This window comes from Conger conger, chromosome 14 (assembly GCF_963514075.1).
Source record: "Conger conger chromosome 14, fConCon1.1, whole genome shotgun sequence".
Classification (NCBI taxonomy): Eukaryota; Metazoa; Chordata; class Actinopteri; order Anguilliformes; family Congridae; genus Conger; species Conger conger.
Window position 1 is genome coordinate 23,987,762 of NC_083773.1, and position 13,914 is coordinate 24,001,675.

The 13,914-nt window shown below is 41.4% G+C and overlaps 1 protein-coding gene across 1 annotated transcript; it reads right to left on the minus strand.

Annotated features, from left to right (window-relative positions):
- Positions 1 to 8,341: 8,341 nt before the first annotated feature.
- Positions 8,342 to 10,153, minus strand: LOC133109410 (aquaporin-4-like). Its single transcript, XM_061218733.1, has 4 exons — positions 9,754 to 10,153; positions 9,294 to 9,458; positions 9,053 to 9,133; positions 8,342 to 8,713 (listed from the first exon to the last, which is right to left on the minus strand). Exons 1-4 carry the CDS (start codon positions 10,132 to 10,134, stop codon positions 8,342 to 8,344), a joined length of 999 nt encoding a protein of 332 aa, XP_061074717.1. The 5' UTR covers positions 10,135 to 10,153.
- Between the last annotated feature and the right edge of the window lie 3,761 nt (positions 10,154 to 13,914).

The following is a 13,914-nucleotide window of genomic DNA, read 5'->3' on the forward strand; positions in this document are numbered from 1 at the left end:
CGCATACATTAGCATTGCTTAATGAAATTTAGACAGGGTATCCAGTGTTCGTTCCTAAATGCAATATAACAAATGGTGCAGAGACATTCTTAATCTTCACGAATTACATTCTTTATTTTTGTAATGAGAGAAGAATTGGCACCAAGCACAAGGTAGTTGCGCCCCACATTCCTTCAGGCTCACGCACCCTTGAGAACGACTGACAGTCCGGCTTACTCAGTTTGCCAGCTTCGTATGTGTCCAGGATTTTTACAGGACTTAGGTGGCATCCCTAGGTTGACATCAAGTTTGTACACAAATATAAAGTAATCCTGGTTTGGTCCTTGACTTAGAAATTGAGATATTCAGCACTAAACTATGAAAACAAAAGGGATTTTGTAATTTTAGTGTAACGTTTGGGTTCTTGGCTCGTCTTGTGAGGAAACACAGAAAAAAAGAAAGCAGTGCAGGAGTGGATAGAAACATTGCTGTTCAAATGTCCGTCATTTTGAAATAAATTGAACTGAAAATGCAAACTGAGTACATAATACTCATGAATCTGTAGGGGGCTCAAATAAATTGAAATAAATTACCAGAATTGTTCATTTGTATCGTTTTGATAGAATACAGTGTTTCAATTCAGATCAGTGTTCAATAAGTGGCTCAATCCAGCCTGAGTTGAATGGATGATCAGCTCAGCTGCAGTGAAAAGCGATGTATATGTACCTGAGGTTTGAGAAACACTGCTTTAAAGGACAAAGCAGCAGGATGTTCTTGGTAAGCTCTGCTGAGATCTCTGCAGAGGCTGAGAACAGGAGCTTATAGCTTTATATTATCTGGTTGGATACAATGGTGTTTATCTGTGCCCAAAGACAATCTTATTTGATTAAGACAGAAAGCTACAACCTTACATGAATCTTTAGCTTTATTGGGATAAGTAGACAGCAAGACTCTGTGAGCGTATAGAGTTTCACCAGCACTGTTTGCTTAAAAGAGTTACATTTCAGAAAATATATCTAAAGTAGCCTTCACACAGAGAGCAAGTATTTCTCTTATAAAAGCCCTGAAAATCCTGTTTTGGTAAAGATGGGATTTATTTGCCCATGGAGCAAGAGAAGTGTTGGTGTCCTACATTCTTTTTTCAGTATGAAATTACACTACTGTATGCGTGCCAAGTGCTATTGTTTGGCACAGTGTAAGCTCTGCTCATGCAGAAATCCCTAACGTGAAGACCATTTCATTCCGGTTCTGATTATCCCCCGTAGAGAGCTATCTGAGACCTCTGAAAGGGGGAAATGTCATTTAGACGTTTCTAAAAATATACTGTTACAAAAACAGTCAGGCTGTGTACTTTTTGTGTAAGAAGTATGTTATACTCATTGTGTTAACAGTAGGGATGGTATACCCGTTTCAAACACACTATTGCATGGACCAATAGTCATGTACCCTGCGCACACACAGCCACACACACATTTCATCCTTCCACTGTCAAGATTGCCCAAATTTTTGTATTAACTATCTATGAAGGACAGGCAATTTAAAGAGAGAGAGAGAAAGAGGTAATGCTTTCATCTGACAGTTGCTCCATACAGCGAGTGCCCTCTTTGACGGTGTACAAATTGCACACAGCAGGTTGAGTGGCACAGAGATGACAGCTCTGTGGATGGGTGTGTACAGAAGCGCTGGGGTCTGGGGTACCACCATACACTAAAACACTGCATGCACCCCTCCATCTTAACTGGACAGTCTGCTTCCCCCTGCAGTGTTTCATTTGATCTGAACCTTTGTCAAAGTTTTTCAGCAGAAAGCCCAGTACAATAAATTATATTTTATATACAGCATAAAGTTCTGCTCAGAGTTGTTGTGTTGTCTAACATTTCATATATTGATTTATATATTCTTTGGCCTTTCCATCATCACCTTCCCCAAAATATTTGCTAGCCTGCTTAACGGCAGTGGCTCTCCTGTTCACCCTATCTCGTCAGAGTCCACTGAAATTTCCTCAGAGAGAAAGACAGAGAGAGGGGGCGAGAGAGAATGCTCCTCCCTTTTGCGATGCTGTGTGCAGAGCTGTTTTTTTGCAAGACAAACCCCCATCCCCGGTCTGTGATCGGTCCATCACCAAACATTCCTGTTTTGGGTCACCAAAAGGCACATCTGTGCTTATTGGAGCAGTGAGAGTCACGGCTCCATTCAATAAACAGTTACACCTGTACCACGCTGAATCGATCACAAGTTAAGCACAAAGGGTTTGACCCCACAGAAGGCCAGGCTGAAAGAGCCGGTGTGCTGCAGGACTTGTTGAAAAGCCCCGTTATCTGAGTGTTGCTCGGCCTCTCCCCACCTTCATAAATTCAAAAAAATAAAAAAGATTCATAAATCATAAGAAAATGTGTGGCAGCCAGGCATCTCTCCCGAAACCCCAGACAGTCCATTCTCTCGTTGGGTATTGCCAATTACAGAATGTCTGTGCGCCTCTGCACCCTGACAGCTGGAGCCATTAGCCAAGAAAGAGACCGCAGAGAGCTGCCGGGAGAGAGAGAAAGAGAGAGGCCAGGGCGAGAATATGAGCCTGATCTTCAACAGAGGAGTAACTTTTTAAGATGCCAAAATGCTCAGAGCGGCAAGTAATGCTTCCCATAAAGCATCTGAAAGAACATCTGGCCAAGCCTGGGTGTGTATGAATGAATCTGTTTTTTTATTTACCTCTTGTATTACTTTTCGTAAGGTCCTGAGCCAATCCCCATCTTAGCCTCCATCTTCTCTTAGAAATAATGCTGGAAAGAGAATAAATTTATTCTGGAAAGAGAATAAATAATCTTTAAGAGGTTAGTGTACAGCTTCCTGCTCCTCAAGGTGGCTCAGGTGATGCCATCATTTATTTTTTATATTAAGAAGGCACTCTTCTTCAGAGAAACTTGTACAATTCCTTTTTAATACGCAGAATGCATTTATACTGAAGCTATTCCAGTTAAGTACCTCACTCTAGGGTACAGTGGCAGTTTTCTAGCTGGGAATTAAACCTGTAACCTTTATTGGACAAGCACACTTCTCTCACTATAATATAATTAACAATAATAAACAGTAATATTATACTGTACTATGACCCTGATGTTTTCAACCACCTTTAGGCAGCAGAGTAGCTTCTTCTGATATATGCTTATGTGTTTAAGCTATTGACAGAACATGGCAGCTCCTTCCACGAGGGTTTTGTACAGACTCTTCTGTCTCTTTTTGAAGATGTACAAATAGCCAATAGTCACATTCCACAAAGGATTAATGGTGCTTTTAAGTTTTGAATGATAGTGACATGTGGTGATTTTTGGCTGCAAACACGCGGTCTTAAATGGCAAGATAATCCATGAACACCTGTCTGAGGATGTGATGTGCTTTGGAAAACGTGGCAACTGAAAGAGCAGCCAGATTATTCCAATGCTCCTCCACATAGTTCTGTTTGCTTCTTACAGCAGAGGAAGAAAGGGCAGTCTCTTCACTCCCCTAAAGTAAACAAAAACTTTGGCGGTGTCCCATTCCGTGTGCTGTCAGCCATGGTGAGCTTGTCCCAGTAGGTGGGAGGTAAATCACAGAGAGTGGAGTTGGCTTACGGCCTGTTGAATTATATCACACATAAATTAACCAGCTGTAAGTCAACACACATAATATCAAAGAGCACCAACACAGGCAAACTGGGAAGAGTGAGAGTGTGTCTCAAAGCAAAACTTTCTAATTCCTCACCCTTGCTCCTCCTGTCACTGTCCTTCTCCTCAGCTAGCCCTGTCTGTGATGTCATAGGACAGAGACTGACTAACAGGGCCTCTACTGATTGGTGGATGGGGTGGGGAGGAGCGGCATTAAGGAGATTGGGAAGATGGGGTGGACGGGGGCACAGCCTTTGACAAGCAAAATGGTCTAAACCTGCTGTTCTGCCTATGTACGTACAAGGCATGTATGAACAAAAACATCCTACTTGGTCATTCCATAACATCCGGGACCTATTTCCAATCAGCTACTGTATCATATCGGAAAGGCTGGTCTTCACCCATGCCACGGTATGCTTTGATATATAAACATTAAACTTAAGGAAGCCTACAGCAATATTCAGGCATAGCTGTACAGTGGAAATGGCCTCTAAGGTAGAGGTTAGGATTATGTTCATAGGATATTACACCCAGGGACAATTATATTGCTCTCTCAGCTACCAGGATAAATAGTTTCCAGTGATGCCTTCAGCAACCTTACCTTTAAACATGTGATTGCTCTCAAACGGCTTCCATTTGCATTTCTTGATTATCAATCAAGCAGTTAATTAACTGAGCCACATATATCAATAAATATAGCATGTGTCATAAAATGTTGTAGCAATCCAAGTACTTTGAGCCATAAAATACGTTGTGATTAGTGACCGCTTCATAAGACATTATCCCCCTCTTGTGGCCAAAAGATGCAGTTACAATGTTGGTATGAAGCAGGACCACCTACTGAAGGAAATATTATACCTGTGAATGATATTGAGAAGAAGTAGAGCATTATACAAAATGCTATTTTACAGCCCATTAATTACTTAGTATTCACTGTGTAAGTACACAGCTACTTGTGTAATTATTAGGTAAGTACTTTGATTTCAGTGGTAAGTACTATGAAAAAAAATCAGCAAGTACTATGGAAGTACAATGTAAATATGTTTTAAAGTCCATTTTATAGTACTTACTTCTGACATCAAAATAGTACTAAATAAGTGCCTGATATTCACCCAGTAAATTCTAGGCAATTAACGGGCTATTAAATAATGCGTTACCAAAAGTATCACTGAAATAACAACATATTTAGAAAGTCTCATCATTCTGAACTGAAATTCCAGAAAAATAGGTAAACCTACTTTTCAGAGGAAATCTAAAAAAAGTGAATGATGTTCACTGAAGCCCATTAGAGTTCAATAAACAATTCTGACCAAGTATTACTGAAAATGATCGCCCCAATACTACTGTCCCAGTATAACCAATTATACACAAGCTTGTCTGTCTCTTGTAACTATCATCACATCAATTTTATATTCGCTTTTGTAAATGTAACTTTTAACATAGTGTGCAAGCTTGAGGTCAACTTCCCAAACTCAATTCTAATTCAATTCCCTCTGCCTGTAAATGTCATAATTTTCCAGTTCTATTTCTAGATACAGTCGCTTTGAGTCAAGGTAGGTCCTCCAAACTCCAATTTTAATTACATTTCTAATTCAGTATACCCCCGCAGCACTTTATGAAATTCAATATTAATTTAATTCATTTGGTTCCAGTTGAATAGTAACTCAGTTAATTTAATTCCCTTATTTCCAAAACTCAACCCCATAGCTAGATCCCAGGTTTGCTAGACATTTAAAAAAGGGCAAAAATTCAACTAATAAATATAAACTGAAACATATCAATACTTATGTTGGTTTTATGACAAAGCTTTAAAAATTGGTGATAATTGCTTTACCATTTTCATGTTTCACATTTGTATTAAAGTTTGTGCGTGTACGTCATATTTAAAGAAATTAAAGCGTTAATGGCCTAATTGATAATTAATTTCCCATTTAAAAGATTCAAATGCTTACAATTCCATTTAATTTACAGTTTATAGAGCAAAAATCTGAGCAACTAATCCAAACTGTGGGAGACAATATATAATGCATTAAAATACAATCCAGCTATTCATCAACCATAACCACACAGGTTTGTGAGCGAATAACCAGTGAAAACAGAAAAAGACAGGAAGAGGGTCAGAAAAACAATGTAATTCTAGGCTATGTCCACTAGATGCCACTCACAAGCCATATAATGACACAACCTGGGCACTGTCCACTGTAAAAATTGAAATAGTGGAGGAATGGTGAAGTTAATAGGAAGTCCTCAAAGAACCCGCTTTTATGCTATAATAAATTACGTGTTTTCTCATGAGCTCCGCAGTCATGTGAAAAGGTTATATATGGCTCTAGACCCCCGGCGCTATCAGACATATTCTTCTGCCGTGTTTGTGTTCCTGATAACACTCAATCAATCCAAGCCCCCACTGATCAAAGGACAGGTTTTGTTAGCTGTGGCAGCCATCCAGTTGACACATCCACCACAGATAAAGTACATCTCCAAAATAAAAAACACCCTTTATGCAAGGGTGGCAAGCGCATGTGGGATCTGGTGCCCATGGTCCCTGGCATTCCAGTGCATTTCGCTGGGGCAACCTTGGTGTCAAAAACAAAGAGGGACATTAATTCCCTCTGCCGAGAAACACACGTGTGCCGTCACAAAGGATGACACTTAATCACAATCTCCATTCAGCCGGGGATCTACAAAGAGGGAGCTGAAATCAGGACTGAGATGGCTGTAAAAGCAGGTTTGTCCTGTCCCCTAAAAAAGCAGCTGCTTTCATGCTTTCATTCTCGGCTCTGTGGCACTTTGATGTGGAAATGGTGACGGAGGGATCATTCAGCCGATACGCTGGGCCGGTTTCTGTGGAAAAAAAAGTCAGGTTTGGGTTGAAACGTGCTCGGGCCGGGCCGCCAGCCTGCCAGTGAAGATGAGGATGAATGGGAGAAAGAGGGAGACGCAGAGGGGCAGAGAAAGCGGGGTGAGAAAGAGCTGGTCTTTAGAAAAGCAGCCCTGCTCCTGCTGGGTCCCCGCACAGACTCTGTCCCTGTCTCCCTCCCTCCCGCACTGCTCAGAGGACACAGGCCAGGATCAGGAGGCAGGATCAGGGCACATCATCTTCACAGGGCCCCTTGCTCAAGTGGATGGAAGTGGAAAGTATGTGGTAAACAGTGTCGGTCAATGACTAATTTCCGTGACTTTAGTTTGTTTCCCTTTAGATTATGTTCAATAAAGTTTATATTTTAAAACTGTGACCATCCATTTTTAGACAACTAATTTCGGCATGATACATTTGTGAGTGAGCTGAATTTTGGCAGAATTGATACTCAAAGAGTTCCTGATCTCTAAGCCATGGTGCAAGAATGAAGGGCCAGATTTACGTACATGAAACTCACAGCATATAATGCGGCATGTTTTTCCCCCAGAAGCGTAATTATTTGTATGGCAGGCTCTTTTCCATGATTGTTTCAGAGGATAACCTATCAAAACAAACACACAACCCTGTATTTATTGTTTCAGTAATGACAGTTTAGCATGCTGTTTCAAACAATGTTCTCTGAAACAAAAGCGATTAAAAGCAGTATATCATTTTTTACTAGTGGCGACGATTATTTGAAACTTCAAACACTTGTTACTGTCACTGGTTGAGCACGTTAATTCAGTAATTTCCCACTGATTCCCATGAGATATTCTGTGACAAACACCACTGCTTGGCTGTTTTAATTATGAATATCATTATCATTTCTTGCTCTGGGATTCATAATAGTGTGTATAGTTTTATTGATTGTTGCAAAGATTATTTCATTTGAAACCTATACCTGTGTCTCTGTCTGGTTTGTGCCTTGGTTTACGTCTGCACGTCAGAGGGGGAGATATTTCACGCAAAAAACGACCCTCGTTAAATTCAGCAGAATACATAATCAGCCAAACTCATAATACCTCCACCATATATTTGCGCAATCCACCCTTAAATGCATATGCATTAAAGAGAGAAGCGCAGCTTGCGATGACTTGCCTAGACGATGCGAATACTGTGGTTCCAGCTCCGTGCGCCAGTTTCATACATAAGACTCATGTTTCCTGGGCAGAATGCGTCATATGTGCGCTTGAAAATGGTTGAAAAAGGCTTTGTACATCTGGCCATTTAGCTTTGTAACTATCTAGTCAAGTATTCAATAATGACTGGTAATGACATGCCATATTTATTGCAGCCACATCACATCCAACCAAGAACAAGTCATAACTGCCTGGCTGCTGAAACTCACCTGTGAACTGAAGAACTACTGTTTCGCGTCACCACAACTCAATGTTTATCTAAACCTACTGGACACATTAAGTGCTGTTTTTCAAGTAGCTAACTAACAGTATGACATCGTAGCACTGTTTTTAATGTTGCAATCTGAGGACATGCAGTAAATCAATCATAAATCAATATAACAAATTATTTCACAGGTTTAATTACGTCTGGCATTTTTAAATTATTACTTAGAAATTATATAACAAGTACATATGCAGGTAATGCATTGAAAGCATAAATGTATATTTATGTCCAAAAATCAAATAGAAAATTAATATTAATAAATTAATACATATTAAATAATAAATAAAACTATACAGTAGTTTAGTGAACTACTGTAAACTACGCACAAATATTCCGTTAACCATTCAGTAAACTATTGATAAACATTCAGTAAAATGGTAAAATGGATTGAATGTAGATTTGTATTTGTATGGACAGTAGTTTAGAATTTTAAGTTGAGTTGATACCGAGGATAGTCGACGGAGCCCTTGTCTTCCACCCTCTCTGCGTCAGGGGGAAGGACACAGACCGGCTCTGGGCTTTGGGTGGTCTTCTCATCGATAGCGCTGAGAGGCTTGGGCTCAGTGTTCTCCGTCTTCTCCAGGAGGAAGGCCCGTAGAGACTGCAGCCACCCGCTCTTTGGGCTCGTGTCCGTGTGGGGAATGTGGAAAGACTCCGTCTCCTCAGGCTGCTGCGAGGAGTTCTTGGGGAATTCCCCCAGGACACACTCCTTAAACTGCAGGTGGGGGTGGCAGAGGTACTTGTACAAAATGGCGGCAATGAGTCCGCCTGCGATGGGACCCACCCAGTAGACCTGCAGTACATAACACCTGTTATTTTCCCTTTGGAGATCACAAATGCATCAAACCTGTAACTCATTTTTTGATTACATACTTCCATAGCCTCACAAAACCCACCTGGGCTATAACTTATATGTCAGACACAGATCATGTTATATAGCGATGCATAAAGACTTTCAAGCCGTTAAAGATCTAATCAAAATTATGTTGTTGTGATATTCTTTTCATTAAAGTGAACAATGCCTATTTACCCTTTCTACTTATTTTACCACTCAAGCCACTTGCTCACAGATTAGGAAGCCAAGCAGTGATAGACCTGATGAAGTGCCTATGCTTAATACCAGTAGTCTTACCCAGTGGGATTCCCAATTCCAGGCCATAATTGCAGGCCCAAGAGAGCGAGCTGGGTTCATGCTGGCTCCAGTGTAAGGTACCTGATGGAGCACACATTACACAAAAGGTATAACACAGGAATACAGGGGGATTAACTGGTCAGGACTTACATCCACTTGCTTTCATACGAAAGCAAAGATACCTTTAGTTTTCCTTTAAACAGTAAGGAGAATTGACAGCAATTGAGAGTAAGTGACTCACTGCAAACAGGTGACCGATGGCAACCGCAAAGCCAATAGCCAGAGCAGCAGTGCCCTGGAACTCACTGTACTGGGGGTCACAGGTGGCGAATACGGTAAAGACCAGCTGGAACGTGATCAGCAGCTCCACCGCAACGCCTTGCAGCAACGACACGTCAGCGTTCAGCTGGAGAAAAACACACTGCTGTTCCTGGGGTACTGTTTAAGGTCACAAGTTATGGAACTGTAACACCAAAACACCTCCCAAAGCACCCTATCCAGTTGAGGTATTTGCTTGTCATTTTCTAAAATATAAGCCGTGGAACACATTCATTGTTGAGACTGGATGCAGGAAATATCACTATAGTAGTGACAAACTGATCACAACCTAAACATAACATCTCCACAAACATATTACTCAGCTCAAGCATTCATGTATTGTTGACTGAACATTAAGATGGCGTGATGTCCCCTTGTCATACCATAGTCACTCCAAAGGGCCCTCCCTCAGCTTTGGGCGTCACCACATACAAGATGGCGGTGCCCGCAATGGCCCCGAGGCACTGAGCGGCCAGGTAGAAGAAGGCCTTGTCCATGTTCATCTTGCGGGAGAAGACCATGGCCACGGTCACGGCGGGGTTGATGTGAGCCCCACTGATGCGGCTGAAGCAGAACACCATGGTGGTGATGCTCAGGCCGAAACACAGCGAGATCAGCAGCAGGGTGGAGGACTCGGGCGTGTCTTCCTTCCCTGCCCACTTTGTCGAACTCAAGCCGACCAGGATGAAGATCAGAGTCGCCACAAACTCGCCGGTAATCGCCCTCAAGAAACGCTTGGTCAGGACCTCCCTGAGTGCAAACATTGTTCTACTGTGCGCAAGAACTGGCAGCCACCACCTGAGGAATGACAGCGTTAAAGGAGGTCAATTCAAACTGAAGTATGACAGTGTCTGTCACACTGTACAGTAAATATAAATGTACAGTAATTATAAATATTCCAGAACACATGGCATGGCATACATAAAATGTATCTATTTGTAAATTCCTTGTTCATTATAACAGGCCCAAAGATGTTCTCTGATATGACTACAGAATGTAGGCCCTTACACTAGCTATGGAGTTTTATTAAAATTTTAGTTTTATTAAAATAGGCATACAATTCTGTGCCGATTTATATATTGTGCTGCAATATACTAATGTTTTCCAAAACATTGAATGTAACTTAATGTTTCTTTTTGCCAATATTACTTTTTCATACTTTACTTAGGCAAATTTGAACGGAATAACAGGCAACATTCCCTTTCCCTGTAGCTAAATTATAAAATGTTAGCCGTTAGACTAGAACGTTAACGTGGTTTTGGTTCATATTTGTTGGCAAGCTAAATGTATGTCGTGTTACTAATGGTTACTAATGGTTGTAGCTAACGAAGATGCTAACGAAGCTAACGAAGATGAGCTAGCTAACGTTTAGGCTACGCTAGGTAGGTATTGGCTAATAAGTTAGTCTATGGCAATTTTCTCAGCTGCAGAATAGCATAACTAAAACTATATACATATAAAACGTTTTCATTACAATTATAACGTATCTACCAGAACTTTTATCAAGACTAGCCGTCTTTATATTTAGCAAGAGCGAAATTTCCAACTTGCCTGCTTTGAATCCGCTATTTTATTGATGTTTAAAAAACACCGTTGGCCTCTAAAAATTCGTTTTTTAACCGGCGATTCTCGGAATATCAGGATTGAGTTGCGCGTCACGATGTTGTACACCATTCGTTTAACATCCAGAAAGGAAAACAACATTATAATACAACTTTATTACATTATCAGTTCTGAAATATCATACGCTTATGAAAAAGTATTAGCCTACATGTATGCCTATGTGCAGAGGGTAGTCTTTTTCACAACCGTTTCAATAAAATTGCTTGTCCGTAACTATTAACGTTAATTTATGACTGCTTTTACTAGCTAGGCTAATACATTTAAGACGTATCCTAAAGAAAATTACATTGGATTGCTTTTATGCCATTCATTGAATGTGCATCCCACCTGTTACATGGCATGAGTTAAGTCGTTTTGCATGCTGCGGAGTTCCTGAAAGGCGTTGATGGTTTTTTTTATCATAGCTCACTTTAGGAGTTTCATTCAAAATGGTCCCCAACTAAACTTGTGGAATTCACCAAGTTGTTGCACACACATTCACATCCTTCACCTGGGCCCCTGCATGTTTCCTAGGTTGAGACAATGGATAAGAGAGACAGTAGGGGTTCATTTCAGTCCATGATTGAGGAAATTAATGGAAATGCATTCATTCATTTACAAATGGCCATAGAACATTATGGGAGTTTTTGAAATTAATTGAATTTCAATTCATTCAAAGGCAAATTGACCTCAGAAGATAAACAGTCGCCGAGCATCTATTCAGAATAGCACAGCTGACCTTGTTCATCATCACTGATTTCTACAAAAACATAAACATTTAAAGGATATAGCCTAGGTTGCCAAACATATTTTGAATCGCACTGCACAACTTCAGTGTAAAATCAACTCTGGGATTACACTTTACCCTTTAGCCAGTGTGGACTCCAACTCTGTTAACAGTTGAATTGACACTATTTTCATTTCTAATTGGCTCTGTGCAGATGGGATGTCCTGAGTAGCATGTAAAGTGAGGTGACAAAATCAGGTCACAGAGATCAAGAGCCTCATCCTCAACCTGATCACAAACGCTTCATGCAAAAGTGTGACGTAACAGCCCACAGCTTTCTGGAAAATACCGGTGCTGAAACAGATAAGAAACATTTCTTGATATACACTCAGGAATTTCACAATGGTTTTGTGAATTAAAAACACTACATTTTGGCACAATAAATCCATCAGTAAAGATACCGTTTTTTTTTTACTGGTGCAGGTGCTACAGTAATAAACCTGGTTATTGTGGTGGTAAAAATGATAATGCTAATGGTCACATTTAATCCTATCAGTTTATAACGATGTGGAGCGAGCCACTAGGCTGGCTTCATATGGCACAAAGCAGGAGTACGTTTGAGTAAGGTGACCATTGAAACTGTAATTCCTGCCAAGAATTCAGCAGGGCAACTCCTAAAGGGCCTATTAAATACAGTGAGAGGGTAAGATGAGATGGAAGAGGGAAGGAGAGATGGAAGAGGAAAGTGAGAGAGAGAAGAGAGAAGATGGAGAAAGAGGAAGAAGAGTAGTGGGCAGGGTAGTGTGTAACTGGACCCATGACACTTTAGTAGGGGGCCAGTGTATTGCAGCGGATGTGTTAACAGTTTCAGGCTCAATAGAGGGAGAAATCCTCACAAAGGGAGGTGTGCAAATATTGTGGGAAATCCGTCCACCCTTTAATATTTCATGAGGCCCCCCCAATCTATTCATGAGACTGCATTCCTGCGGAGGGGCCCACATTCAGGCCCACTTGGCCGGCTCAATGGGAAGGGCCTTAATTGAGTGCCCGCTCTTTCTTCCACCCTGGCGGATTGTTCTCTCCATGAAAGCCCCCTGGCCTCTTCATCCTCCTCCTCTCCTAGGGGGAGAGAGGAGAAAAGGGGTTGTGTCTCACCGGGGAGGAAGGAGAGGAGAGATAATAGTGGAGGAGTGGTGGAGTTGCGTGAGGCCGGGTGGAGCCCAGCGCTGGTACCGCTATGCCAGCACCGCAACGGCTGTCTGTGTGGAGCGGACATTCAAGATTAAAATTGATGATTGGGTTCTATTTCAATTTGCTCCAGATAATTCCAAGACACTTGACAATAGGCAATTTGTGCATGAGCTTGTAGAATGGGTGAACATTTAAATTGCATAAATATGTATTTTCCACATAGTCATCCATAGTAAAATGACCTTCCCTCCTAGAGGAACAGGGATATAGGACTATTGAGAGTGTGGGAGATGCAGTAATGTTGGTGATCTCACCCTGGGTGTGGCCCCTGGCATTATTGGACTCCCGGTGGGTGCAGATGTGGGGCCTGGTCATGATCACAGGTTAAAGGTCAGCCCTCTCCGTAAGGGTGTGAAAGACCCCCAGCCTCTGGCCTACCCCAGCTGAGGCCCTTTGGAAGACCTGTCTGACAGGTCTAACTGAGCTTAGCAGAGACAGAGGACCAGTTGCAGAAGAGGAAGCATTCCCAAACTTTCACAGCTGAAAAATAATGGTTGGTCTTGAGTTGCCAACACATCCACACTGCTGTGTTACTTACTGTACTTACATACTTACTTACTGAAAATACCCTTTTCAAGGAATGTCCTTTCACCTTGATTCAAATAGAGGTGTCACTCATCATGGGGTAACTCCACCAAATGAAACCATCTCTCTGTATTAATATACAGCAAGTGCAGGACACTGAGGGCCCAACTATAGATAGAGTGAGTGATGTGTTTCCTGTAGGATTAAGGTAAGAATATAGTACAAAACTGTTAACGCAAAAAAAAAGCTAGCTGTTTTCCATATTGACACAGCGGAGATTTTGTGATACTGTATATATAGCAGATAATAATGAAGACCAGTAAACACTGAATTAATGGCACAGGATCTGCCATGGTCTGGTTTCTGGACCGTGGGGCAATGCGCCAAGGTCTCAGACTTCACCAGATGCCCCAGGAGGACCTGAGTTAAACATTTCTAA